Source organism: Panthera onca, chromosome A1 (assembly GCF_046562875.1).
Source record: "Panthera onca isolate mPanOnc1 chromosome A1, mPanOnc1 haplotype 2, whole genome shotgun sequence".
Classification (NCBI taxonomy): Eukaryota; Metazoa; Chordata; class Mammalia; order Carnivora; family Felidae; genus Panthera; species Panthera onca.
In genome coordinates, this window is record NC_138339.1 from 65,351,600 (window position 1) to 65,376,224 (window position 24,625).

At 47.7% G+C, this 24,625-nt stretch overlaps 2 protein-coding genes across 2 annotated transcripts; one reads left to right on the forward strand and one right to left on the reverse strand.

The window, feature by feature from the left end:
- Nucleotides 1–5,732: 5,732 nt before the first annotated feature.
- On the reverse strand, nucleotides 5,733–15,305 carry LOC144616401 (uncharacterized). The gene is given in 2 exon segments (XM_081796394.1): nucleotides 5,733–7,059; nucleotides 7,062–15,305. Coding segments are annotated over 2 exon segments (1,569 nt in total). The 5' UTR covers nucleotides 7,903–15,305; the 3' UTR covers nucleotides 5,733–6,331.
- ARL10 (ARF like GTPase 10) lies at nucleotides 14,641–23,366 on the forward strand. Its single transcript, XM_060635080.3, has 5 exons — nucleotides 14,641–14,736; nucleotides 15,193–15,592; nucleotides 16,272–16,473; nucleotides 19,249–19,424; nucleotides 21,115–23,366. The coding sequence occupies exons 1-5, from the start codon at nucleotides 14,666–14,668 to the stop codon at nucleotides 21,286–21,288; spliced, it is 1,023 nt and encodes a 340-aa protein (XP_060491063.2). The 5' UTR covers nucleotides 14,641–14,665; the 3' UTR covers nucleotides 21,289–23,366.
- Nucleotides 23,367–24,625: the final 1,259 nt, after the last annotated feature.

Genomic DNA, 24,625 nt, shown 5'->3' on the forward strand with positions numbered 1-24,625 from the left:
CAGAACTTAGATGGAAATCGCACATTGGCAAATAATGTGAGATTTGGGGTTTTTTAAATTTTTTTAACATTTATTTATTTTTGAGACAGGGAGAGACAGAGCATGAACAGGGGAGGGCCAGAGAGAGGGAGACACAGAATCTGAAACAGGCTCCAGGCTCTGAGCTGTCAGCACAGAGCCCGACACGGGGCTAGAACTCACGGACCGTGAGATCATGACCTGAGCCAAAGTTGGCCGCTCAACTGACTGAGCCACCCAGGCGCCCCGTGAGATTTGTTTTTAAATGGGTGTGATCAATCCTATTTACGCTGAACTCTGGGTGAATAGAGCCTGCTAGTATATTACTGCTTGCTGAACTGCATACAACTGTGCATTACAAAGTTAATATGTTAATTAAGGTTTGGGGTAAAACTGAGTTTCAGAATAAAATTAGGAACAGCAAGATCTAAAAACAATGTAAACAACGCTCTCATTTTGCTTTAAAGAGCATTCTGCTGAAGACTGAATTTAAGTTTCCCTTGGGAGAACTAGGGAAGAAACCGAATACCACTAGGTGGCCAATAATTAGTGTTGTGCACTTAATGTCCTTAACCTATTTTCCATTAATAGTTTTTAAAATTCTGTACTGGGATGTTTTAAAAAACTTAAACTTTGCATTTCATGCTGTCAAAATGGTATTTTCTTCCCAAATCAAAATAATCTGATCAGAGCTGGGGGAAAATTTTTTTAGGTGAATACAGGCCTATTAAAAAAAAAAAAAAAATTAAGATGAGTTTCCTTGAAAAATCAGTGTATTTATCATAAAACGCTGTTGTTAAAAATAATTGAACAAATAAAGTTTGCTTTGAGATGCACAGTTTTCAAAGTAAAAAAAAAACAAACACAAAAACAAAAAAACAATGCTGTGTACACATTCCAGATTACCACACGAATATTTCTGGATTTCAAAGCAACATGAATACTCAAATTGACACTTTTAAAAATCCCTCTTTCCTTTAATGATTGGTTAAACATCTAGACTGGAAAATTTTTGTCAACTACCAAGGACTTTTATTGGGGTTTCTTTCTTCTTACTCTAATTATGTTTTGCTGTTTTCTCCCATGTCTCTCCACCTGATGCTAAGACTCCATCACTACAATAACTTCAAGCCAACAGATGATCTTTTCTACTCAAGGAGATTCATACTCATTGTCCACCTTGAATTCAGTTGCTTCCGCCTTTCATAACTCTCCTATACATCCCCGGACTGACCAATGTTGACCCACAGGTAGGGACATCTCTATACCGCTATTTAGCAGGAAGAAGCTACAGAAGATGAGACTCTCCACCTTCAGCAACTTTAAAGATTTAAAAGTCAAAACTGATTAGGGGGGATCGGACAAGGGACCATAAGGCAAGTTGAGGGCAAAGCACAAGCTAGCACCCCCACTCCCAACCCCTAGGTGGGATATGTGTGATTCCTCAGGCACTCCTGGATGCCCAAGAACAAAGGAAAGGAAACAAATAGGAAACTGACAGAGATCACAGTCATGAGGGCATGAGTCTCCATCAGTTTACAAATATCTTAGTAAATTACAAGAAAAAGGCATTCATTTCAATAGCCTAATCTCCAGAAACCTATAGACTCGGTTTCCTAGAGCCCTTAATATCACCCTCCCCTCCATAGTGATGTGGAGAACAAAGGCAAGAAGGAAATGGCAGGGAAAATTAAATTTCTTTATAACTGCAGCCCATTGACAAATACTTGAGGCAAATACAGAGTATAACATTTCTCTAGGAACCCCTACTGTCATAATGCTAATGCATTACTAGAGGGAAAACCACCTTCGTTTGACAATAGCAAGGTCTCCAGTATTTTAAGAGTCCTCTTTATTTTTTTATTTTTTAATTTTTTTTCAACGTTTTTTATTTATTTTTGGGACAGAGAGAGACAGAGCATGAACGGGGGAGGGGCAGAGAGAGAGGGAGACACAGAATCGGAAACAGGCTCCAGGCTCCGAGCCATCAGCCCAGAGCCTGACGCGGGGCTCGAACTCACAGACCGCGAGATCGTGACCTGGCTGAAGTCGGACGCTTAACCGACTGCGCCACCCAGGCGCCCCAAGAGTCCTCTTTAGTGTATCAAAGTCTTTCTGGAGGCCTGCCTCCCTTTTGTCTTTACCTCCCCCAACTCCATAGTATATAACCAGTCACTCTTCATAACCCCAGTGCAGCTCTTTCTGCCCATGGGTCCTGTTCCTGTGCTTTAATAAAATCACTTTTTTGCACCAAAGATGTCTTCAAGAATTCTCTCTTGGCTGTCGGCTCTGGACCCCCCCGCCACCACTCTAAAACTTTATCAACTCCAGTCTGCCCGCTTAACTCACAGAAATCCCTCTTGAATACCTGAAACCAGAAGTTCTAATTTTCTCATCTTTTCACGTTATCTTCATTCTCTCTGTGTCTGTAGGGAACATGAATGCTGATATCTCTCCAGCTTTACTTCTGCCAAGAGTATAGCTATTTCTCAAATGCAATATGAAAGCCTCAAACGCTTGCCCTGGCTTGGGTCAGTGCTCCCTCCCACTGTAGCCAACCATCTGTGGCCAGGAGCATGCTACATTAGAAAATGTTAGCTTCCCTAGGAATCTCATGACTGGGATGGAAGAGGCATTCCCATAGGAAAAGGGGGAGATGACAGAAAGAATAGATGTCAGCACACATTAGATGCAATCAGCACCCACTCAACAAAGGGTTGATGAATATTGAAGGGACAGGGATTGTGCTAAGTGCTGGGTGACTCAGTCCTTGCCCTCAGGGCACCTACCTTCTAATGTAAGGGACTGGTGATAAACTGATATTCATCCAAATTGCCAATTAAACAAATGGTAAAAGGATATGAACAAACACAGAAGAAAACTGATTTGTGAATAAACATATAGAAAGTTGCTGGGGCGCCTGGGTGGCTCAGTCGGTTGAGCGTCCGACTGTAATGCCCAAGGTCGCAAGCCCCCCGCAAGAGACCACCAGAGTCGTAAGTCAAAGCCAAGCGGCAAGGGTCATTTATTGCAGGTTCGAACCTGGACCTCTGCGCACTCGTCGCCAGTGACGCTGAGAGGCCCCGATCAGGGTTGGTACAGCGTTTTTATAGACAGAGACAAATAGCACAGGGGAGGTTTCAAATTATGAGGGGCCTGATTAGTTGGTTTTAAAGTAAGGACATTTGTTGTTCTCTGATTGGGCGTCTTTTGTCTGTCCTTTGGTGGGAAGGCTTTGTCCGTTACTTGTGGCGGGAGGAAAAGGGGGAAGGGGGAAGGGGGAAGGGGGAAGGGGAGGAATGTGTTAAGCAAGCAGGTTTACAGAAGCGAGAAATGCCGGTTAGTTTGTGTACAATCACTTATTCTATTACATATCAGACTACATTCGGGAAAGGTTTCACAATAGACTTCTCAGCAATTGTATTTCTTATCAAAGATCCATAATAAGCAGAAAAGAGAACTTAGCTTTAAACTAAGGCAGGGCTGTCATTTGGATTTAAAGCTGTTCTTTTCATTCCCCCCTTTTTCTTGTGCCTAAAGAGCCAATCTTGGGTCTTTTAAGCCTCTGTAATGTCTCGAGCGGTAGGTATTGAGTTCTTAACATCATTAGTTGTATAGTATTGAACCTATCTTGGACAAAATTAATAATTTTGTTTATGATGTAGGGGCCTACTGTGAGAGCGAGAAGTAGGATGGCCAGAGGTCCGAGTAAAGCAGAGAGCAGGGTAGTTAACCATGGGGACGCACTGAACCAGGATTCAAACCATCCTGTCTCCTGTTTTCTTTCCTTCTTTCGTTTATTTAGCCCTTCTCGGACCTTGGCCATAGAATCTCTTACTATTCCTGTGTGGTCAGCATAGAAACAACATTCTTTTCCTAGTGCTGCACAGAGACCACCTTGCTGTAGGAACAGCAGGTCTAATCCTCTCCTGTTTTGTAAAACTACTTCCGAGAGGGAGGTTAGGGACTTTTCAAGCGAAGTGATGGCGGTTTTTATTTTTTTTATATCTTTATCAACCGCTTCTCTAAGTATACTAAATCCCTTGTTTTGTATAGTTAAGGCCGAGATCCCTGTCCCTGTTCTGATGGCCCCGAGTCCGAATATGGTGGCTAGGGTTAGAGCCCCCACAGTAATGAGTGTTCTCTTAGTTACTCCTTTTGGTGCTATCCACATCTGGTCTATATACTCAGCTGTGTGGTATGTGATTTTTGGGAACACAATTACCATTACACAGAATTTTGACTGATTGAATATACTTTTATAGAGGCAGGGGGTTAGTCCTGCATGAGAGCAAAGCCACCATGAGTTATTTGGTGGAATTATTCACTTTTTTGAAATATCTGATATATGTTATTTGTACACAAGTGGCTATACTTTTTAGGCGCTTTTTCTATACATGTTCCATTTTCCGTAAGCACTGGTAGCGTGAGACCAGGTCTTTTTTGTCCCCATCTGCAAGTCTCTGAGTTGTTTGCAGTGTTATAAGTACCCATTATAGCCACTGATTCATAAAATGGGGGTTGTATAGAATAGCACAACCAACAAGCCTCTGTCTCATTAGGGTTAGTATAGTTTAAGGCCTGATAAGTGGTATTTATCATTACCCATAAGGGGTCATCTTTGAATGGGATTTGGATTTTTTTGGGGGGGTTTTCTTGGAGTAGTCCCGGTTACAGTGACCACCTGAGTGGCCGGAGAATTAGTACCTTTATTTGTGGACCGCGGGGTAGTATTAGGCTTACTTGTGGGCCATACTGACTGGTTTGGCCCTATTAGTGTTGGTGAAGCTTTGGGTTTTATTTTTAATCTTATCTGAATAACAGTTGCAAAGTAAGGCGGTCCCCGATACAGATAAATTCCCCAATTTAGTCCCGTAATCCATCTTGTCTCCTTTTTTCCGTCCTCTAGAAATTTGATACGAATAAGGTTACAGGCACGGGTTTGCTTGGGACAGGGGCTGGCAAATTTCATATCAATATAATGGGGTTTTACCTCCCATTTCCAGCTTCCATCATTGGTAGTGACACAACTCCAAGCCTTACAGTAGAGGGATTCGATTCCTCCACAGGTTTTTTTCATTGCTCCTGTTCTGAACCCGGGACATGCATAAAACCCACCAGATCTTATGCGCTTTTTTTCATTTTCTGGGGTTCCGGTCCATGACGGATTAGGACGCTGGCGGCTTCCGTTGGGGGGGAGTACCCCCATGGTTACGGCTACGTCCTCTAGGTTAAAATATAGATCAGGCCACCAGGCATTTAGGGGAGTATCGTCTGCTGTGGTAGTATTATAGACTTCCTGGGTTTCCAAATTAGAAACCTCCCAAGTTAAAGTATAGGGTGTGTGGGGGTTGCCCGCAATACTTATCAGTCCGTAGGAAGTGAGCAGGAGCACGCTAGTGAGTGTTCCTTTGATCATTGTGGGTCCAGAGTTGCTGCAACAGTCTTGGTATGGGACACCCGGGCCTTTGGTCTCAGCCGGTTTTCGGGGTCAGGTTTTCGACGCAGAGTCAATTTTAAAGGATGGGTCTTACTCTGGTCAACCGTCCAGGCGGTGTTGGCTTCCGGCACGAAGTCTTCTCGAACCGCACATGGATCAGCTGGTCAGGCGTGGGTATAATGGATCCAGGTAGCAATCCTGTCGACTTTGAGAGCGGTGGGTGTGGTTAGGATCACAATGTAGGGTCCCTTCCACCGTGGTTGGAGGGTCTCTTGCTTATGTCTCCGCACGTATACCCAGTCTCTGGGTCGGTAGTGATGTGGCTCAGGAGGGGGCCCGGTCTCATAAATGGCTCTCAGTCTGGGCCAAACTTCCTGGTGGGTGTGCTGGAGTTCTCTCAGGGAAATAAGAAGTTTATGATCATCAAATTCAGTTAACACATTAGACTGTAGGTTGGGAATTATAGGAGGGGATACTCCATACATGATTTCAAAGGGGGTTAATCCCAGTTTGTAGGGGGAGTTTCGCACCCTGAACAGAGTGTAGGGGAGTAAGGCTACCCAGTTAACACCAGTCTCCATGGTCAATTTAGTCAAGGTCTCTTTTAGAGTTCTATTCATTCTTTCTACCTGTCCTGAGCTTTGGGGTCTATATGCACAATGTAGTTTCCAATCAGCCCCAATAAACTGCACTATCCCCTGTATTACCTTTGAAATGAATGCTGGTCCGTTGTCTGATCCTATTAGGGTAGGGAATCCGTACCTGGGCATGATGTCTTCTAACATTTTCTTTGCTACTACCTGCGCAGTCTCATGCTTGGTGGGGAAGGCCTCTGTCCATCCTGAAAAGGTATCTATAAACACTAACAAATATTTATACCCATATTTTCCAGGCTTTACCTCGGTGAAGTCTACTTCCCAATAGGCTCCCGGTCTGGTTCCGCGGGTCCTGGAGCCAGGGTTCTTCCCGTGGTTGGTAGCGTTAGTTCTTTTGGACAACAGCAGCCAGGACTTTGGTCATTTTTTCGGTAGCTTTAAGTTGCCTGTCCTCTGGAGTTTCCCTATTATTATAGACACGCTGGGCAATGCGGAGTAAGTCCTGAATTTGTTTTCCCTCCAGGCCTTCTAGTTTCTGGAGTTTCTTTTTAATATCAGTGGCTGCCTGGTTTACAAAGGCCATTACAACCGCAGCTTGATTTTGGGGGGTCTCTGGGTCCATAGGGGTATACTGTCTGAAGGCTTCCATTAGTCTTTCTAAATAAGCGGCAGGGCTCTCTGTCTTATGTTGTATTACTGAATACACTTTTGCCAAATTAGTGGGCTTGCGTGCAGCAGCCCGGAGACCCGCCATTAGAGTCTGGCGATAAATGCGCAGCCGTCCCCTACCTTCTGCCGTGTTGTAGTCCCAGCCATCCTGTGGGGGTCGGGTCAAGGGAAAAGCTGCATTAATGAGATCAAGGTTAGCAGTGGGTTGGCCGTCATCTCCAGGAACCAGCTTTCTTGCTTCCAATTGAATTCTTTCTCGCTCCTCGGTGGTGAACAGGATTCGGAGGAGCTGCTGACAATCATCCCAGGTGGGTTGGTGGGTAAACATAATGCTAAGAGACTTATTAAATCTTTAGGGTTATCAGAAAATCGGGCATTCTGGGTTTTCCAGTTATATAGGTCACTGGTAGAGAAGGGCCAGTATTGAAGTCGGGGGTTCCCCGTATCATCGGGAGGCCCTATTTCCCGTAAGGGTAAAGCTACGGTGGAGTCAGGAAGGCGGAGTCCTGGCTCATGTGGGGCCCGCCTACAGGTGCGTCCAGCCGGCCCTTGGACTTCGCCCCCACTAGGCATGAGCGCGGGTTGAGCCTCCCTATTCTCTAGTTCTCCTATTGGCTGGGCTACGGGAGGCTCTGCTGGCGCAGCAGGGATAGGGGCAGCTTGCGGAATAAGGGGAGGAATCTGGTAAGGGGGAGGGTCGAGAGAGAGCAAATCTTGGCTGTCGGGGAGGACAGGGGGTGCAGTTGGAGTTAGCGGCTTGGGCTTGGGAGGGTTGATAGGTTTAGCCGCTAGGATTTGGCATGACCCTGCTGTTAAGAAAGAGGCCATCCAAGGAGGTGGATTTTCCACTAAATCTTGCCACACCAGAATATAGGGAATCTGATCTGGGTGACCTTCTTTCCCTGGTAGGAAAATTCTTGATTTTACTTTAAGGACCACAGGGAGGGAGAAGGTTCCCTCTGTAGGCCAATTGATCCCAAAGGTGGGCCATTCAGAGCGGCAGTAGGCGATCAACTTTCTTTTGCGAATGTCTAGGCTTAAGTTGTGTCCTCTAGCTCTTACATCCCTGAAGTTGGTGAGGAGGAGGGAAAGAGGGGTGCTCTGCATTTGGCCCATGTTATGATTCTGAGGAAGAGGAGAAGAGAAGGGGGCGTGGGCAGCACGGACGCGGGGGGGCATTGCTGGCCAGGGGGCAGCACGGAGGGGGCCCTGAAGCGGCTGAAACTAGCGGTGGAGGAGTTCGCGCAGGCGACTTCCGAGGGTGAGACCCCCAGCGGCCTGGCTGTGCCCTGGGCGGAGGGGCGGGAGGGAAAGCTGCAGGGAGCTGAGGAAGGAGAAGAGAGGAACAAAGGATGGAATAATTAATTCTGATCAGCGGAGAAAACACTTAATTCCAATAAAGCATCCGACCCATGAAAGAAAAACAAGAACAAGAATCTCTCGCAGCGGTTCCAACTTTCTGGTGCTGTTTCGGCCAACCCGATAGAAAGGGTTACAGCTAGGATGGTTACTATTACAAAGGCCCAAGGGTGACAATACATTTAGACTGACACAGAAGCACTCGTGTACTCGTCCGTCCGCGTCCCTCGCGGGTACTTAGGTGCCTCTTAGCATAGGCAGGCAGGTATAAACCCCCTGCTTGGATCAAAAAATTTTGACCGCCTTAAGCCATATGAGGATCACTGCGGAAATCGGGTTAGAGCCCACTCGAATCCTGTAGCTTACTCCGTGGGACTACACATAGGGTAAGTCAGGCGCGTGCCCCTGACTCCCAACAATCATTCCAATCAATTCAACAGACAGACACACAGACACACATCACATCAGAACACGGGTAACAATGGGCATGCCTACCGGTTTTTCAGGCGCCTAGAGATGAGAAAGACAGAACCGGTTCTCCTAAGAAGAAACACAGATTAGAAAGAAGAAAAAGATAGAGCCGGCTTACTTACCGATTGGAAGCAGAGACGACCTGTTGACCAGAAGTCTGGTGGGCCCGGGGGAGATCTCGGTGGAACCTCCAAATGTAATGCCCGAGGTCGCGAGCCCCCCGCAAGAGACCACCAGAGTCGTAAGTCAAAGCCAAGCGGTAAGGGTCATTTATTGCAGGTTCGAACCTGGACCTCTGCGCACTCGTCGCCAGTGATGCTGAGAGGCCCCGATCAGGGTTGGTACAGCGTTTTTATAGACAGAGACAAATAGCACAGGGGAGGTTTCAAATTATGAGGGGCCTGATTAGTTGGTTTTAAAGTAAGGACATTTGTTGTTCTCTGATTGGGCGTCCTTTGTCTGTCCTTTGGTGGGAAGGCTTTGTCCGTTACTTGTGGCGGGAGGAAAAGGGGGAAGGGGGAAGGGGGAAGGGGAGGAATGTGTTAAGCAAGCAGGTTTACAGAAGCGAGAAATGCCGGTTAGTTTGTGTACAATCACTTATTCTATTACATATCAGACTACATTAGGGAAAGGTTTCACAATAGACTTCTCAGCAATTGTATTTCTTATCAAAGATCCATAATAAGCAGAAAAGAGAACTTAGCTTTAAACTAAGGCAGGGCTGTCATTTGGATTTAAAGCTGTTCTTTTCATGACTTCAGCTCAGGTCACCATCTGGCAGTCCGTGAGTTCGAGCCCTGCGTCGGGCTCTGGGCTGATGGCTCAGAGCCTGGAGCCTGCTTCCGATTCTGTGTCTCACTCTCTCTCTGCCCCTCCCCCGTTCATGCTCTGTCTCTCTCTGTCTCAAAAATAAATAAAACGTTAAAAAAAAATTAAAAAAAAAGAAAGTTGCTCAGCCTCACTCCAATGGGAAAAACACCAATAAACAAAGAAATAGAAGCTCATTTCCATCAGATTTGCAAAAAAATTTAAGTTTGATAGTACCATATGTTGGCAAGAATATGGGGAAATAGAGACTTAATATGTTTTTGGAATGGGTTAAAAATTAGGACAACCATTTGGGAGAGCAATTTGGCAGTATTAACTTTGAAGATGCACAGATAGAATGACTCAGGAATTTCACTCCCAGGAAATACTTCACACATACATCCCTCACAAATGTGCTCAAGGAGATGCATATAACAACCTTCATTGCATCACTGTTTGTGAGAGCAAAAATGTGTAGTCAGTCCAACCATTTCAACAACAGAAGAACAAAAAAGTAAACCGTGGGGGCGCCTGGGTGGCTCAGTCCATTAAGCGGCTGACTTTGGCTCAGGTCATGATCTCAACAGAGTGTGAGTTGGAGCCCCACGTCAGGCTCTTGTGCTGGCAGCTCGGAGCCTGCTTCGGATTCTGTGTGTCTCTCTCTGCCCCTCCCCCCTTGCCCTCTGTCTCTCTCTCTCAAAAATAAACATTTAAAAAAAAAGTAAACTGTGATATATTCATGCAAGGGAATACTACACAGCATTAGAAATGAAACTAGATCTCCATGTATGACATGGATTAATCTCAAAAACGTCAAGTTGGATAAAAAAAGATAACAGTATGTTACCTGTAGAGGACACTTTTTAGGCAACAGGCTCGAGCATTAGAAACTTGAACAAGGCAAAAGTGTCCACAGTGACCACCAAGCTGACGCAAAAAGGTTTATCAAGTGACCCACCTGGAAATAGCCATAGGCTCTGACCAATTACAACCACGCATAGTTCTTAAGATCACCAAAAAAGGGAAAATTCCATAGGTTCCATACTTCCTCACTCTGCCCTATACCTATAGCCCTTTACCACCACCTCCTGGCAGACAGTCTCTCCTTTGCTGTCCTGCCTGCTGCTCTTTTGCAGTGTATTCAATAAACTTTTATCTCTTTTGTTCTGCCTTGGGTGTATTCTTTCACCACCCATGCCTTGGCCCCCTATCCAATCAGACCATGCCACATCACCATTTATGAACATTATTAAAATTCAAAAAAAAGTTTTGATACGTACATAATAAAAGTATAAAAACATAAATGGGAATGATACACATCAACTTCAGGATAATGGTTATACCTGGAGATAGGAATAGCATCCTAGTTATGTTTGAATTTTTTTTTTTTTTAGAGAGAGAGAGCATGCATGAGCGGGGGGGAGAGACACACACACAAAGAGAGAGAGAGAGAGAGAGAGAGAGAGAGAGAATCCCAAGCAGGCTCCACATTCAGCACAGAGCCCAATGCAGGGCTCGATACCATGACCCTGGGATCATGACCTGAGCAGAAATCAAGAGTCAGATGTTCAACTGACTGAGCCACCCTGATGTCCCTGAAAAATATTTTTAATAAAAAAAGAGAATAAAGCAAAATGCTAACTCTCAAATTTTGGTCAATACATGGGTATCTGAACATGTTTGTCATATTTAATAATTTTAAAATTTAAAAACATTAAGAGTCGATTAATTAAAATGATGAACAACTCCAGAGCTCATCTATGTCTGTGAAATTGAAACATCCTAAAATCCAACTGAGGACACATGTGAAAAACTTCAGAACCAATCCTTTGAGTTTCCCTTCTTTTTCAAAAGAAAAGTTGGATAAAATGAGTGGACCTAGATTCCTGGATCTATACAGGGAGAAACAAGATATCAAAACCATGGTTTTCAAGACACACAGACCTGGTTCAAGTCATAGCTGCCTTGGTTATTCAATATATGTTCTTGGGTAAACCACTTCCTCCCTCTAAGCTTGTTTCCTCTTTTATGAGATGGAGATAAGCTGGCCAGATGGCAGATAGCACAAGGCAGCCCCAGGTCAGGGATACCTGAGAGCCAAAGGGAAGCTGGCAGATCAGAGAAACCAGCCCTGTGGCCATCAGAAGAGAGCTGGGCTTGGGTGTAAACAATGGCAACCCATTACAGAAGAGGCCAGAGCTCTAAGGGAATCAGGCCCTGTTGGGTTTCGGACAGATGTACCCCTTATTCTCCCCCCCCCCCCATTGCCCTGGGGAGACCTTGGCCAGCCCTATCACCATTACTGCAGGTTGAGAAGACACTGGCTGGGTGGCTGGGTAGGCACCTGTTCTACCTCAAGAACTAACTACAGTGTAGTGAACCAGCCTGCACCTTGGCAGCCTCTCTTCCACCACTCCTCTTCCCTCTCCCTGTACCCAAGCACCAAGTTAAAGCGATCAGAGGCGGCAACTTCTAGTAAGAGTCTTACCTGGGCCAAGAGAGTTATAGAGAGGTTCTCCAGGGATGCAGTTGTCTGCTCAGGATTATACCAACTAGGGGTGTAGACTATACACCAGAGAGCCTCCTTCCCAACTCACCAGGAATACTTCAAGCTACACTTGGACTATGCCACCTCCCCTAGGCATTTTAGTCTCCAGGCCTCTCCTGGCCCCAAGGAAAGAGGAGCTCACAGGGACAGATAAGAGAGGTCTGAGGGGCACACACCCAACCAGAGAAAGACAACATACAGGACTATCTTATCCAGACACACCAGAGTTAATAGACTAGGCAGGGCAACAACTGAAAATAAGCATTTTAAGTATTATTCTAAAAAAGAAAAGAGAGGACTTTGGAAACATGAAGGGGGAAACAAGAAATCATAAAGAAAAACCAACTACAGAACCTGATGTGAAAAATGTTGTAGATTAAATAAATCCCTCAAAGGCTGTGGTGAATAGCAGAGTGGATATACCCAAGGACGAAATAAGCAAGTATGAAGATCAGTTTCAGAAAATTGCCTTAAAAGCATAACAAAGGTATAACTGAAAGGCAGAAGGTTAAGCTAGTGTTGTCTGAAGCTGGCTACTTCTGAATGATATGGTGTATGATATAATGAGTGGACCCTTTGGTCAAGGGTCCTGCCTCTCACTGTATAGTAGGTCCACTCATTGTATGCTATGTTGTTTGCGACTACTTCCTGTGGATTGGGCAGGCATACTGTGGTTCCCCCAGATAGTGATGAAAAAAAAAAAAAAAGGATGGAAGGAAAGAGGGAAGGAAGGAAGGAAGGAAGGAAGGAAGGAAGGAAGCTATAAAAGGGGTGAACACAAATATACCCTGGACTTTAGGAACAAAAGTGCACAAGAATGCAAATGGCACCAGGATTCCAGCTCTACCTTCTTTCTTTGTTTTTCCTGCTCTACCTCAATCTCTTTGACCTGAAGCCTTCTTCGTTACAGGTGGGGGAAATGGCTGCCTATAGCTGATAAGTTTTACATCTTTATCCACCCAAGACAGATTGATCTCAACACTCTGCTTACCAAATTTAAGAATCTCGCGAAAGGATCTTCTTCGTCCAGCTTGATCCAAGTCATTACCCTGGGACTAATTATTTGTGCCAAGAATCATATAAACATGGTAGGTTTCCAGTTAATTCAATCATTAGGGAAACAATTCTCAGGAGATGAAGACAGACAAATGTTTGCATAGCAGTACACTTTACATCAGAACAAAGCCTGGTATATAGTAGGTGATCATTAAATGTCAGTTCCCTGCTGCCCTCCTTGCACCATCATCAGAGACATGTAGTACTTATCCTGGTAGAGATGGGGAGCCACTAAGGAATTTTAAGCTAAAGATGACATTGTCAGCTTTTGTTTTGTTAAGACTACTGTGTAGCAATATGGAAGTTGGACTGTGTAAGGAAAGTTGGCAGTGTTTATCTTTAGAATTTAATCTTTAGGGGTGCCTGGGTGGCTGAGTCGGTTAAACGTCCAACTTCAGCTCAGGTCATGATCTCATGTTCGTGGGTTTGAGCCCCATGTTGGGCTCTGTGCTGACAGCTTAGAGCCTGTAGCCTGCTTCAGATTCTCTGTCTCCCTCTCTCTCTCTGCCCCTTGCCACTCATGCTCTGTCTCCCTCTGTCTCAAAAATAAACATTAAAAAAATTTTTTTAAAGAATTTAATCTTTAATTGTAGAATATCCAGATGGGATTATGATTGAAGAGGAATTAACATCACTCAGAGATGGATACATTGACTATTGGGATTTTGTCTTCCCTTTTTTCAGAAGGTAAAGGGTGACTATTTTTATGATGGATATTATATCATGTAAGTGGAAGCACAAAGTTTAAAATGGATATAAGAGTAAAACTGGATGCAAAGGGGTGGACTGTGCTGGTCATGTGCCTGTTTACTTATGGCTCCATCCCTCACCCTTCACCTGCCCTGCTCTGTATCTAACTCCTGACAATCCCATTTCCAAAATTTCCTTGCCAGATCTCCAGTTAGTTTCAGCTAATGGCAGCCAATGCCAGGTAAAAGGAGATTGAAAAGGATTGGTCAGAGAGGAGGGAAAAGATCAAGAAAAAAATGTATCATAGAAGCCAAGGGAGGAGCACATGCAATTCATTCAATTCTGCAAATATTTAAGTGTGACCTCTGGGCTTCAGTCAGACTGAGCACATCAGACCCCAAGATGACAAAGGCCTGGTCAACATCCTCAAGTGGAGTGACAGAAAAATTTTCAGGCAGAAACTGTGACAAAACAGGGTGACTGAACTCCAGCTGAGGAAGAAAAAAAAACAAAAAAGAAACCTAAATTTTTTTTTTTTTTTCTGACCGCAAAGTTCTGGTTAAATTCACTGATGCTAACTTTTCTCTTTGGGAACTTTGCACTCCTGTTTTACCAAGGAGGTGATCCCTCAAGGAGTGAGCTGGCACCCTGGCCAGGTTTTGAATGGCATCTCTGCTAAGACTCCATTTAACAGTGTTAAATGGTGCAAGGAGATCGAGCAAAATAAGAGCTAAGATGTTACCAACAGATTTAATAAAGAGGGATTTGTTAGAGACCCAGGTGAGAGAAGTTTCTCTGAGTGGGCGGGGCGTGGAATAGGAAACGCATATTATCCAGAAGTAGGGCTGTGATAGAAAGGAGAGGAGGTAGCCAGTGAGGGAGGACAGTTTCCCAAACAAGAGAGATCTGAGCATATCTGTGAGTGACTACAAGAGTCCCTAGTCCGTCCGGGTCAACTAGATGGCTTGGGGTTGCTTACAATAAAGACACCTATTCACCGTGCAGCCCCTCATGGAGTTCTTCTTTGAAGTACCTCAGGATGTTTCTCCTGCTACACCTGGAAACCTTGGCAGTCACTGGAAGTCACAAAAGACTAGGTGATTAGGAAATCTAAACACTGCCTTCTGATCCTGCCTGCTTCATTAGCATGCCCAACACCCCAAGAGAGCAGAACCCCTGGGGTCTGAGAAGCAGCCAACGGAAGGTAGAGTACCAAGCGTCTGGGATCCAGGCTGCAGTCCCGCCTCTGACACTCCATAACCTGATACCCCGTAGCCTTGTGACTTGTCTTAATTTGTTCCCCGAGGTCTTGAGGGATGCCCAGAAAACACCTTTTGGGTTTGAGTGCAGTCTCTACCAATGCACTACAATGCGACCTGGGGCCTCGGTTTTTCCTTCTAGGAAGCCCTGCTTTACAGAGTAACCGAGAACAGCGGTCAACTGAACAATAGGCATATAGTAAGTGCTCGGGAAATGCCAATATCACCGTCTCCCATTACGCACAGGTACAGCCTCTCGCTCCACACCGCACCTTGCAGGGGGGGCGGGAGGTCCCGGCGCTCTGGTCGGCTAGCCCACTCCCGCTGCCCCGGCGCGGGCCGCCTGTCGCTGACAGCAGTGGTGCATTGTGGACCTTGTAGTGCGGGGCTGGGGTTGGGTGGGTGGGCGCGGCCGCGGCAGTCGCAGCGGGGCCATCTTCCGCGGGCCGGCTGGTTCGGCCTGTGCAGCCCGCACCCGCGCCCTTCGCCCGGTCCGATGGCTCCGCGGCCGCTGAGCCCCTTGGTGCTGGCGCTGGGCGGCGCCGCGGCCGTGCTGGGCTCAGTACTCTTCATCCTCTGGAAGGCCTACTTCGGGCGCGGACGGGAGCGGCGCTGGGACCGGAACGAGGCCTGGTGGGGCGCGGAGCCTCCCCGCCTCCCTGAGTGGGACGAGTGGGACGTGAGTGCCGGGCCGGGGTCTGTATCTCCGCACGTGCAGCTGAGGGGTGTGACGCCGCCCCGCGAGGCCGGAAGCGCCTGGGTCCGGGACTTGGCGCCACAGCCCGCTAGCCCCTCGCGAAAGGGCGCGCGGCGGGCAGCCAGGCAGTCGTGAGTCCCGGAACCGGGAGATGGGTGGGCATTTCAGGGAGTGTTTGGCACCGCCCTGTGCTGCCGCGGGACCCGGGCTTCCTCGTGGGCGCCAGAGCTCCGTGGGCGCGGCCCCGGAGTGATGTCGGGCCCGCGCCCTGTCCAGCCCGCGCTCGCCGGGCGCCTGCGCAGTACGCACAGCCCGCGTCCTGGGGCATGCTGGGAGAGGCCTCCGCCCCCTTTCCGGCCACTGGCCGAATTGAGAGTTTTTCCCTGTCCTTGGTACCTACGATCCTGGGTCGCGGGGATTGCCAGTCTGAGGAGTCTGAGACTTCGCGAGAAGGAATTTCACCGAGGTCACTCAGGAAAAGCCAGGAGAATAGGGTTTGGGATTCAGGACTCCAAAGGCAGCGCTGGTCTCACTGCACCAGACCATGCCTGCCTGCCCGTTGACGGGTGGGGAGCGGGATGGACGCTTTGGTGTCTTCGGTCTTCTTTTAGGGAGGGTCCGGAGGGAGGGTGCCGGCCGCAACCTGACCTGTGCTCCACAGCCTGAAGAGGAGGAGGACGAAGAGCCGGCGCTGGAGGAGTTGGAGCAGCGTGAGGTGCTGGTGCTGGGGCTGGATGGCTCAGGGAAGAGCACGTTCCTGCGCGTGCTGTCTGGGAAGCCACCGCTGGAAGGCCACATCCCCACCTGGGGCTTCAATTCTGTACGGCTGCCCACCAAGGACTTCGAGGTGGACCTGCTAGAGAGTGAGCAGACCCCCCCCCCACCGCCCCCACCCCCTACACCATCTCCCCATCACCTCAGCTGGACCCAAGCGGGGGATCTTTGCCTGGGGGTAGCTCCAGCATGCATATCTAAGCAGGACACGTCCCTGTATGACATTCTTCCCCTGCCTCTCTGGGGCACAAATATAGTCCAAGCTCTGTCTTCTGAAGCAATGGGCCGTTCATGATCAGGCAACTCCAGCTTGGTCACTGCCTGTCCCTCACCCCTACTGAAGCTCACATGCCTAACACTGAGATATCAAAAGCTAACGTTTCCTGTATGCCAAGCACTTGACAGGCATTATTATGTAATGAAATCCTCCCAACAATTCCAACAAACTGGAAACAGTCATTATCCTTGTTACATGCATGAGGAAAGGGAGGCTCAACAAGTTAAATAATTTATCCTGGCTCACCCAGCTTGCCAGTCTGCTAATGCAGACTCTGACTCTAAGCTCTGGATGTTAAGTACCATGCTACATTGCTTGTTTCTGAAGGATGCTTGCTATTTTCTTCTGCCCTTTGCACTGTTCCCTCAGTCTGGAAAGCCCTTCTTCCCTTGATAAACTGCTACACCTTCAAGATTTAGGTCAAATATGATATCCTGTGAAGCCATCTCTGACTCCCAGGCTAGGTTAAGGGCTCTTCCTCTGAGCTAGCTTTTGCCACATACCAGGCTGTGTCCGTAACTAAGCATCTGGGACACAGATGGGTCTGATCCAGTCTGGCCCCTAGGGCCCAGCCTCAAGCAGATACCTGGGAGAGCTTGTTGAGTGAGTGATCAGAGGGGGTCTGGGCAGCGCCTATCCTCAGTGTTAGGCTTCTTGGGATCCCAGGAGAGGGTTGGCAGAGGGGGTATTGAGAGGACAGCAGTACTTAGCCGCGTGTGTCTAGCTACAGACTTGGAGGGGAGGGACAAATGGACTTCTTGCCAGCCACAGGACTCAGGCCATAAAGATTGGGTAGGTTTAGTTAAGCGTTAATGTAGTGAGATCAGACTCTGAGGGCCTACCTGTTGGCCTGAATGGGCCCAGTTCTTCTGGTCTCAGGCACTTGCTTGCTGGCCTGTCCTGGCTATATCTTTCCTCCCTGATTGTGGCAAACATTGATATCCACCTGGAATTTGGTTCTTTAAACAAGATTTTCCCCATCCCTGGAAGAAGGGGTTTGGTGTTTTCATGTTACCCAAGAGTCTGACTGGTTACAATCCAGGTTTGATAGGGTCACTCCTGGATTCAAATTCAGATCTCCCATTCAAGTCCTAGAGTTTTCCCTTCCCACAACACTCACATGGCTGTGGTCTCCAATGCCTGGCCTGGAGCCCAGCCAAGGATGGGCCCTTCGTGGATCTTTGATGACTCTTTCCGTCCCCCCCCCCCCCCCCACTTCGTATACCTCTTTTATTAGCTAGTTCTTTCAGCTTTATTTTCCAGTAGATTCTGCATCTGTCCACTTTCCCCCACTTCCACCACTGCCTGTTTGATCCAAGCCACCATCATCCCAGTACTATAATAGCCCCTGTGCTGGTCTTTCTGCTTCCACTTCTGTCCCCAATGTCAGCCAGCAGTATCTTTCAGACACCCATGTCACGCTTGCTTAAAACCCTTAAGGGGATCCCCAGCAGCCTCACTGTAGCCTTACAGCCCCTGTGTGTTCAAGCCCTGGCCAACCTTGATGGTTGTGGCTTCTTCCTCCCTCCCTCAGCCATCCTGGCCGCCTTCTGTTTCTCAAACACAGTGTGCTTGCTCTTCCTTCTGCTTGTAATGCTTTTCTCTGCCTCTTCCCTTAGCTAGCTCCTTTTCATTAGTCCAGACTCAGCTCATATGCTGCTTCCTCGGGGAGACCTTCCCAGATGACCCAATCCAAAGCCACCCTCAGCCATTTTCACTTTTTCTGTTTGATTTCCTTCCTTTCTGAAATGTGGTTATGTGTTACTGCTGTGTCCGTCTTGGTTACAGAGGGAGCTCCTTGAGAGCAGGGCCCTGTCTGCCTTGCTCACCTCTGTATCCCCAGCACCCAGATCAGTGCTTGGCACCTAGTAAGCACTCAGTAAATACTTGTTGAGTGCCTGCTATGTGCCAGGCATTGTGCTGAGGGCTTTGGGGGGGATCCAGATGTAAACAGCTCTAACTCTCAAAGAGCATAGAGTCCACAAGTATCAGAAATATATTCAGCAACACTAGGATGTGGTGTGACTAATGGGGACTGTGCAGAGGGACAGAGAGGAACAAGAAGGCAACCCAGGGTACTGTGTGGTGGTAGGACTGAGTGTGGTGTTTGCAAGGAAAGAAAATGGGGTGACCAGACTGAACAAGAGACACTGAAGGGAGAATGGCTGTGCATAGGCTGGGCAGGGAGTCCTGGCTTCTGACCACACCATTACTGGCCAAGGAGGAAGCTAGGAATTGGCAGGAAGCAGCCCAGGAAAAAGAACTAGAGAGTACTATTTAATGAGCACCTTGTATGCCAGTCCTGTGAAAGGTGCATTGCGTGTGGTACCTTGGGTTTTGCCACAACCTATTAGTAGGTAAGTTCAGTGAGGAGGAGAATGCTGCTGCTTGAAGGCAGTGACTTGCCCAGGGAGCCCTAGCTGTCAGAGCCTGAGCTAACCAGGTCTGATTGGCTCCAGAACAGGTTGTCTTTTCCTTGCCCCTGGCTGATGGAGCCTTGGGAAGCCAGAAGAGGGGTGGTCTTGAGGCTGTATGTACAGAGCTGGGGCCTGGGGAGGCTCTGAGCTGGCCCCTGGCCTCTCCTCAGTCGGTGGCAGTCAGAACCTACGCTTCTACTGGAAGGAGTTTGTGAATGAAGTAGACGTGCTGGTGTTCCTGGTGGACTCGGCTGACCGGCTGCGGCTGCCTTGGGCCCGGCAGGAACTGCACAAGCTGCTGGACAAGGACCCTGACCTGCCTGTCGTTGTGGTGGCCAACAAGCAGGTGAGAGCCATGAGAGGCTGGCTTAGGCCGGTTGGACTTGATCCACTGATCCCTGGGCAGGGGTAGGGAGCACAGGAGAGAGATTCAGGCCCAGGTCCATGACCCGGAGCACTTGGCTGAGATTCTGTCCCGTGCTTTTCATCCTGTGCTTTTTCCTCATCCCTGACCCTCGTCCTCTATCTGCCTTCCTCTTTGTCTCCCTGCCACCCACCATCCTGGAGAAATGAGAAAAATAATGATTAAGCATCCACTACATGTCAGTCAGGTATGGTTTTGAAGAGCATTTCATATTATGCTTCTAATTGACCCTACTAGGAATGAGATACTATTCCCATTTTACAAATTGGGAATCTGAAGCTTGAGGTTTTGTAATCTCCCCAAGGCTGTACCTTGAAAATAGTGGAACTGGGATGTCTAAATCCAAAGCTTGTGCCTTTTCTGCATTGCCATATCCTTGTGACTTCCAGCTCTAGATCTGAGAGGTAAAGCTGGGAAGTAGTAAGTTGAGCCGATTGAAATGACAATATTATGAGTGCGCCTACAGTGTGCCAGGCTAACCACCTGACAATCATGACCTCACTTAAATCCTGCAAAATCCTATGATTGGCCTTGTTATTATCCCTCAATGCCCAGAGTTACAGCTGGTATGTGGCAAAGGCAGGACTTGAACTCAGATCTTCCTCAAAGATCCTTCTTAACCACACTATACCTTTCCTGGGCCTTTGGCCAGACCTAAGCTGCCCTTCTCAGTACATACCAAGTTAAGCTTTGCCACGGTACAGAGTTCTGTCATTTTTCCTGTGGCCTGGCCCATGTCCCTGAGAACTGTGGCACATGTTCCCAACCTGTCTTGAAGAGAAGCTGTATGTCTTTGATCCCAGTTTCCCTTGCCTGTCAGGAAATACTTGACAATCATTTATAAATATGCCCATATGTCCTGGTTTTCCTGGGATGGTCCCCATTTATGCCTGTTGTTCTGGTATAATTATTAATAGTGCCCACTTTGAGTCTCAGAAGTACCCTGGTTTGGATGATGAATTATGTCATCATTCTATTCATAATTTATGGCAACACAGAACCTACAGGAGACAACACCTAAGGTCCCATGAATTCTCCAAGAATTATATTAATTTGGGGCCAGGGCTGAAATTAAAATGTACCCTTACCAGCCGTGCTCTGCAGTGGCTTCTTTTTTCCTCAGCCAGTGTCTAGGAGTCTGGGGCAGATAAGGCCCTTGTCTGGAAATGACCCTAGTATAAGATCTCCCCACTACTGAGTTTAGGAAACTGAGCTAGGATTCCTGTAAGGGGTATAGCCTTGGTTATCAGCCCAACCTGGGTTTGAAACCTGGCTTTGTCACTGTGTCCTTAGCTAAATACCTTCACTTCCCTGAGTCCATTTCCTCAGCAGTTCAGTGCAGACTGTGAGAATCAAATAAGTCTAAGCACCTCTTACAATGCCTGGCTTAAAGGAAGTGCCGTCTCTTACCACAGTGGCTGGTGATGGCATGAAAAGAGGTTGGTACCAAGGAAAGACGGAAAAGAGTTTAGACAAAGGGGCCCAGAGGCCACTTCTGGGAACTTAGGCCCCAGTGTTCCCCGGGTAGCCAAACAGTTCTTTCCGTGGATGACAGCATGGGTGCTGGGAAACTGTCAGCTCTGTTCCAACTAGCTTCTCCATCTCCTCCCAGGACCTGAGTGAGGCCATGAGCATGGTGGAGCTGCAGCAGGAGCTGGGCCTGCAGGCTGTCGATAGCCAGCGGGAGGTGTTCCTCTTGGCAGCCAGCATCGCCCCTGCAGGACCTGGCTTTGAAGACCCCGGCACCGTGCATATCTGGAGACTGCTCTTGGAGCTTCTCTCCTAGGCTGGCCCCCACCTGCTCACGCACCCAACCCTGGAGACCCCCATTCTGCCACTCCTGTTTCTCTATTGCCAGCCTGGGCCTGAGGCGGGAGCTGTGTGGCAACTCTTCCCTTCTCTCCTCCCATGCTCCAGAACAGGGCCTGAGCAAGGCCAAGAACCACACAGAGGCCTTCCTGGTGAGGTGGCCGTGAGGCTGAAGTGGGGAGGCAGGTGGGGCAGACAGTGGAAGAGCATAGTGTCTGGCTCACTCCAGGCTGGAAGTGGATCCAATTTTCACCAGTGAAGGTCTGCACCCTCCTTCTCTGATGTGTAAAGCAAGGTGCTCAGTGGGCTCAGTTCTCACCACTGCAAGTTGTGGTGACTGAGAACCAGTATAGTGTCAGAAGTACTCCCAGTCTGAACCATTCCCTCCTGGAGACTTCAGGCCCCTCTCATGCAGGCAGGTTCTGGGCAGTACACAGTGAGCCGTGGCTCCAAGGCCTACAATATCCTGCAGCCCCAGTTCTGCCCAGCTGGGTCATGGCCTTGTGCTATCTCTGCCTCTCTGGCCCTGGGGCCATCATTTTTAAAGAGAGGTGATTTCCATGGGTTTTTTTGTTTTTTTGTTTTTTTTTTTTTTTCTGACTTGGAAATACATTTTCCAGCCATGAAGGTAAGAAGTGCTGGAATGAACCTGGAGATCCTAGCAAGCTTTCTGAAACCTCCTGCTTCTGCAAGCCAAGGCCTGCCTGCCAGACTACAGGATAAAGCGGTATTCACCCCCAATCAAAAAAACTAAAGGCTTTTTTCCCCCTAATCTGGACACACAAGCTGCTCCTCTTGCACTAACTGTGCCAATGCCCATGTTTACAGAAGTCTGGGGGAGGAACCCATGTCCCTGGGGAGACAACTGTCAACTGGAGCTGGGTGTTGGCCTCAGAACTGCGTTTTATTTATTTATTTATTTATAAAAGGAACAGGCCAAAGTTTTAGGTTCTGTTTCTAGGTGCTGTTATCAGAACCCCAGATGACTGTCATGGAAAACTTGTGTCTTTGAGGAAAATAGCTGGAATTGTGAGGCAATGTGATAACCTCCACACGTCAGTGGAGACAAAGCTCTAGCTTCCCCCTATCATTTACAGCTGTATTCAGTATCATACTTCACATTAATCCACATGAACTTAAACTCCACCACCTGGCCTGATAAGTCAAAAGGACACACCTCCTTCTGTGTAGATGGTGACTCTAGGAGAGGAAATTTGAATCATGTAAATCCAGGCAAAAAGAAACGGGAATTAGCAGATCAGCCAATAGGGGGACTTTGGGTACCTCACTCAGCCTTTCTGGACCTGCTGATTCCTCAGCTAAAGCAAAGTTGGACAGAATTTCTGGGTTTTCTCCAGTGCACACTCCAGGATTCTCCTGTTTTCGGTGACCAGCCAGTTTGTCTGTATATTGACACTTCTCTTTAGTGCAGGCAAAAGAATGAGCCTTTTGTCTGTCAGGGGCCACTGAGTAATCAGTAGCCACAAATGGACTTTTTTTTTTAGAGGTCATATCCAACTCCGTTTGCTTTTTAACTGAGAATACAGATTATGTGCCTTCATTTCATTTGACATTTACTCAGTGTGCTTCAGTTCCATGCTGTGGCCTATGTGAGAAAAGGCACAGGGAGGAAGGGTGGGGAGGGAACCCCCCAAATCCAGAAGTGTGATTATTGGAACAGTGGCCTACCATGCTCTTGGGCTGTAGGTATATCAACAGAATCGCTGTTATTTGAAATCCTGATTAATGTTCGCAGAAGAGATTTGTTTGCTTTTACTTAAAATATTTAAGGAATGACTTGGCTTTTAAAGAGTAGCCTTTGAAACTTTGTCGGCAAATTTTCCTTTTGACATTGAAAAATTATAAAACTACTTCTCTGTTCTTTGAAGTCCTGGTTCTCCAGTGCTTGACATTTACCTTTGGAACCAGCAGTGTTGTAGGGGATCCTTTTCTAATTAAGATCTGCCTTTGGTCTAATGAGTATCATTATGTAATACAATTTTCAAAGTCTCCAGTGAGGGCAGTGAACTTGAATAAAGAGTTTAACTAACTATATCTACTTGAGCAACTTTTGAAGACCACTCCCAGAACGGACAGGTCCCAGTGGTACACCAGAAGAGACACCACGGGGGGGCGCTGAAGGTCCAGAGTACCACCCCTCTGATACTTGTGTAGAATATAGATGTTCTCTTGGCCTTTGAGTGTGCCTCATCACATTTGTGGCTGACAGCTGTGCTCTGGTAGGGTCGTTGGCCTATCCTCCAGGCAGAGTGCCAACAGTGCTTATCTGCTCTGGTTTCTGCCAGGATTAGACCAGATGAAGTAGAGGAGTGGGGCTCTCTTACGAACAGCTACGTGCCTGGCCTGTGGTGCTCTTACCCAGTTGCTCCCGAATGTGACTTTCTGATTCACAAGCCCAGATCACCTGCTCCTGGGACCCAGCCATTATCTGGAGTTCATCTCAAAGTTTTCTGAGCTAGCCTGGGTGACACTGCCCCCACCCCACCCACTCCACCCCACTGCCCCAACACTACAGCTCCCAACCTACCTGAGCGTGGGTTAGGGGTCAAATGTCAGCAGCTCTCCTAACAAAGGCAGCTGGAAGGTAGGAAGGCTCTGGATCTGCGAGAACAGATGGGCACTCCACATCAAAGGGAAGCCTCTGCTTCTGCTTGCCTGTTGAACCTGTGCCTCATCATTCACCCTGGCCCTAAGGACTTCTGTTCTTAAGAATTACTTAATGCAATGTGGCTTCTGGTTTTCCATTCTCTGACCTGCTGCCAACCCTCAGGAGAGGCCAACTTGGCTGAAAGCTTGGTCATGTGGATGGTCTGAGCAAAATTAGGTTCCTGAGACTACTGAGACCACCACCTTGGACTGGCTGCCTATCCCAAGAAGCCTCCTCTGGTACCTCTTGGTGCCCAGATGTGGGTTGTAAGCTTGCACTGACACACTGGCATCCAGCTGTAAGGACGGGGTGGGATGGTGAAATCAGTCCATCACAGCCCTCCCAGTCCTCCAGAGAGGTGCTGATGAGAATCTGAGGACTCTTCCCCGTCTTCCTGAATGAAACACTAGATTCTCCAAAAGATGTTTCCACTTGACTTTAGAAAACATTTGTTCTTATGCTAGTTTAGTAGCAATTGCCAGCACTTTGAACTAGCTGCTGAAACTCACCTGTGGTATTCATCCTCGAGCACCTGCCCACACCTCAGACCTGGGAATAGTCTTAGTCTGTCTTGTTTGTTGGCTCACACATCCCCGAAGTCCTTTCCAGTAGTTATGAAAAGAACCTCCACCTTTTCCTCATCTGT

Coding starts and splice junctions, on each gene's coding strand:
- ARL10 (XM_060635080.3), top strand. CDS start 14,666: ATGGAGTTCTTCTTTGAAGTACCTCAGGATGTTTCTCCTGCTACACCT. Junction 14,737..15,192: donor AACCTTGGCAGTCACTGGAA/GTCACAAAAGAC, acceptor CGCACCTTGCAG/GGGGGGCGGGAGGTCCCGGC. Junction 15,593..16,271: donor CTGAGTGGGACGAGTGGGAC/GTGAGTGCCGGG, acceptor TGTGCTCCACAG/CCTGAAGAGGAGGAGGACGA.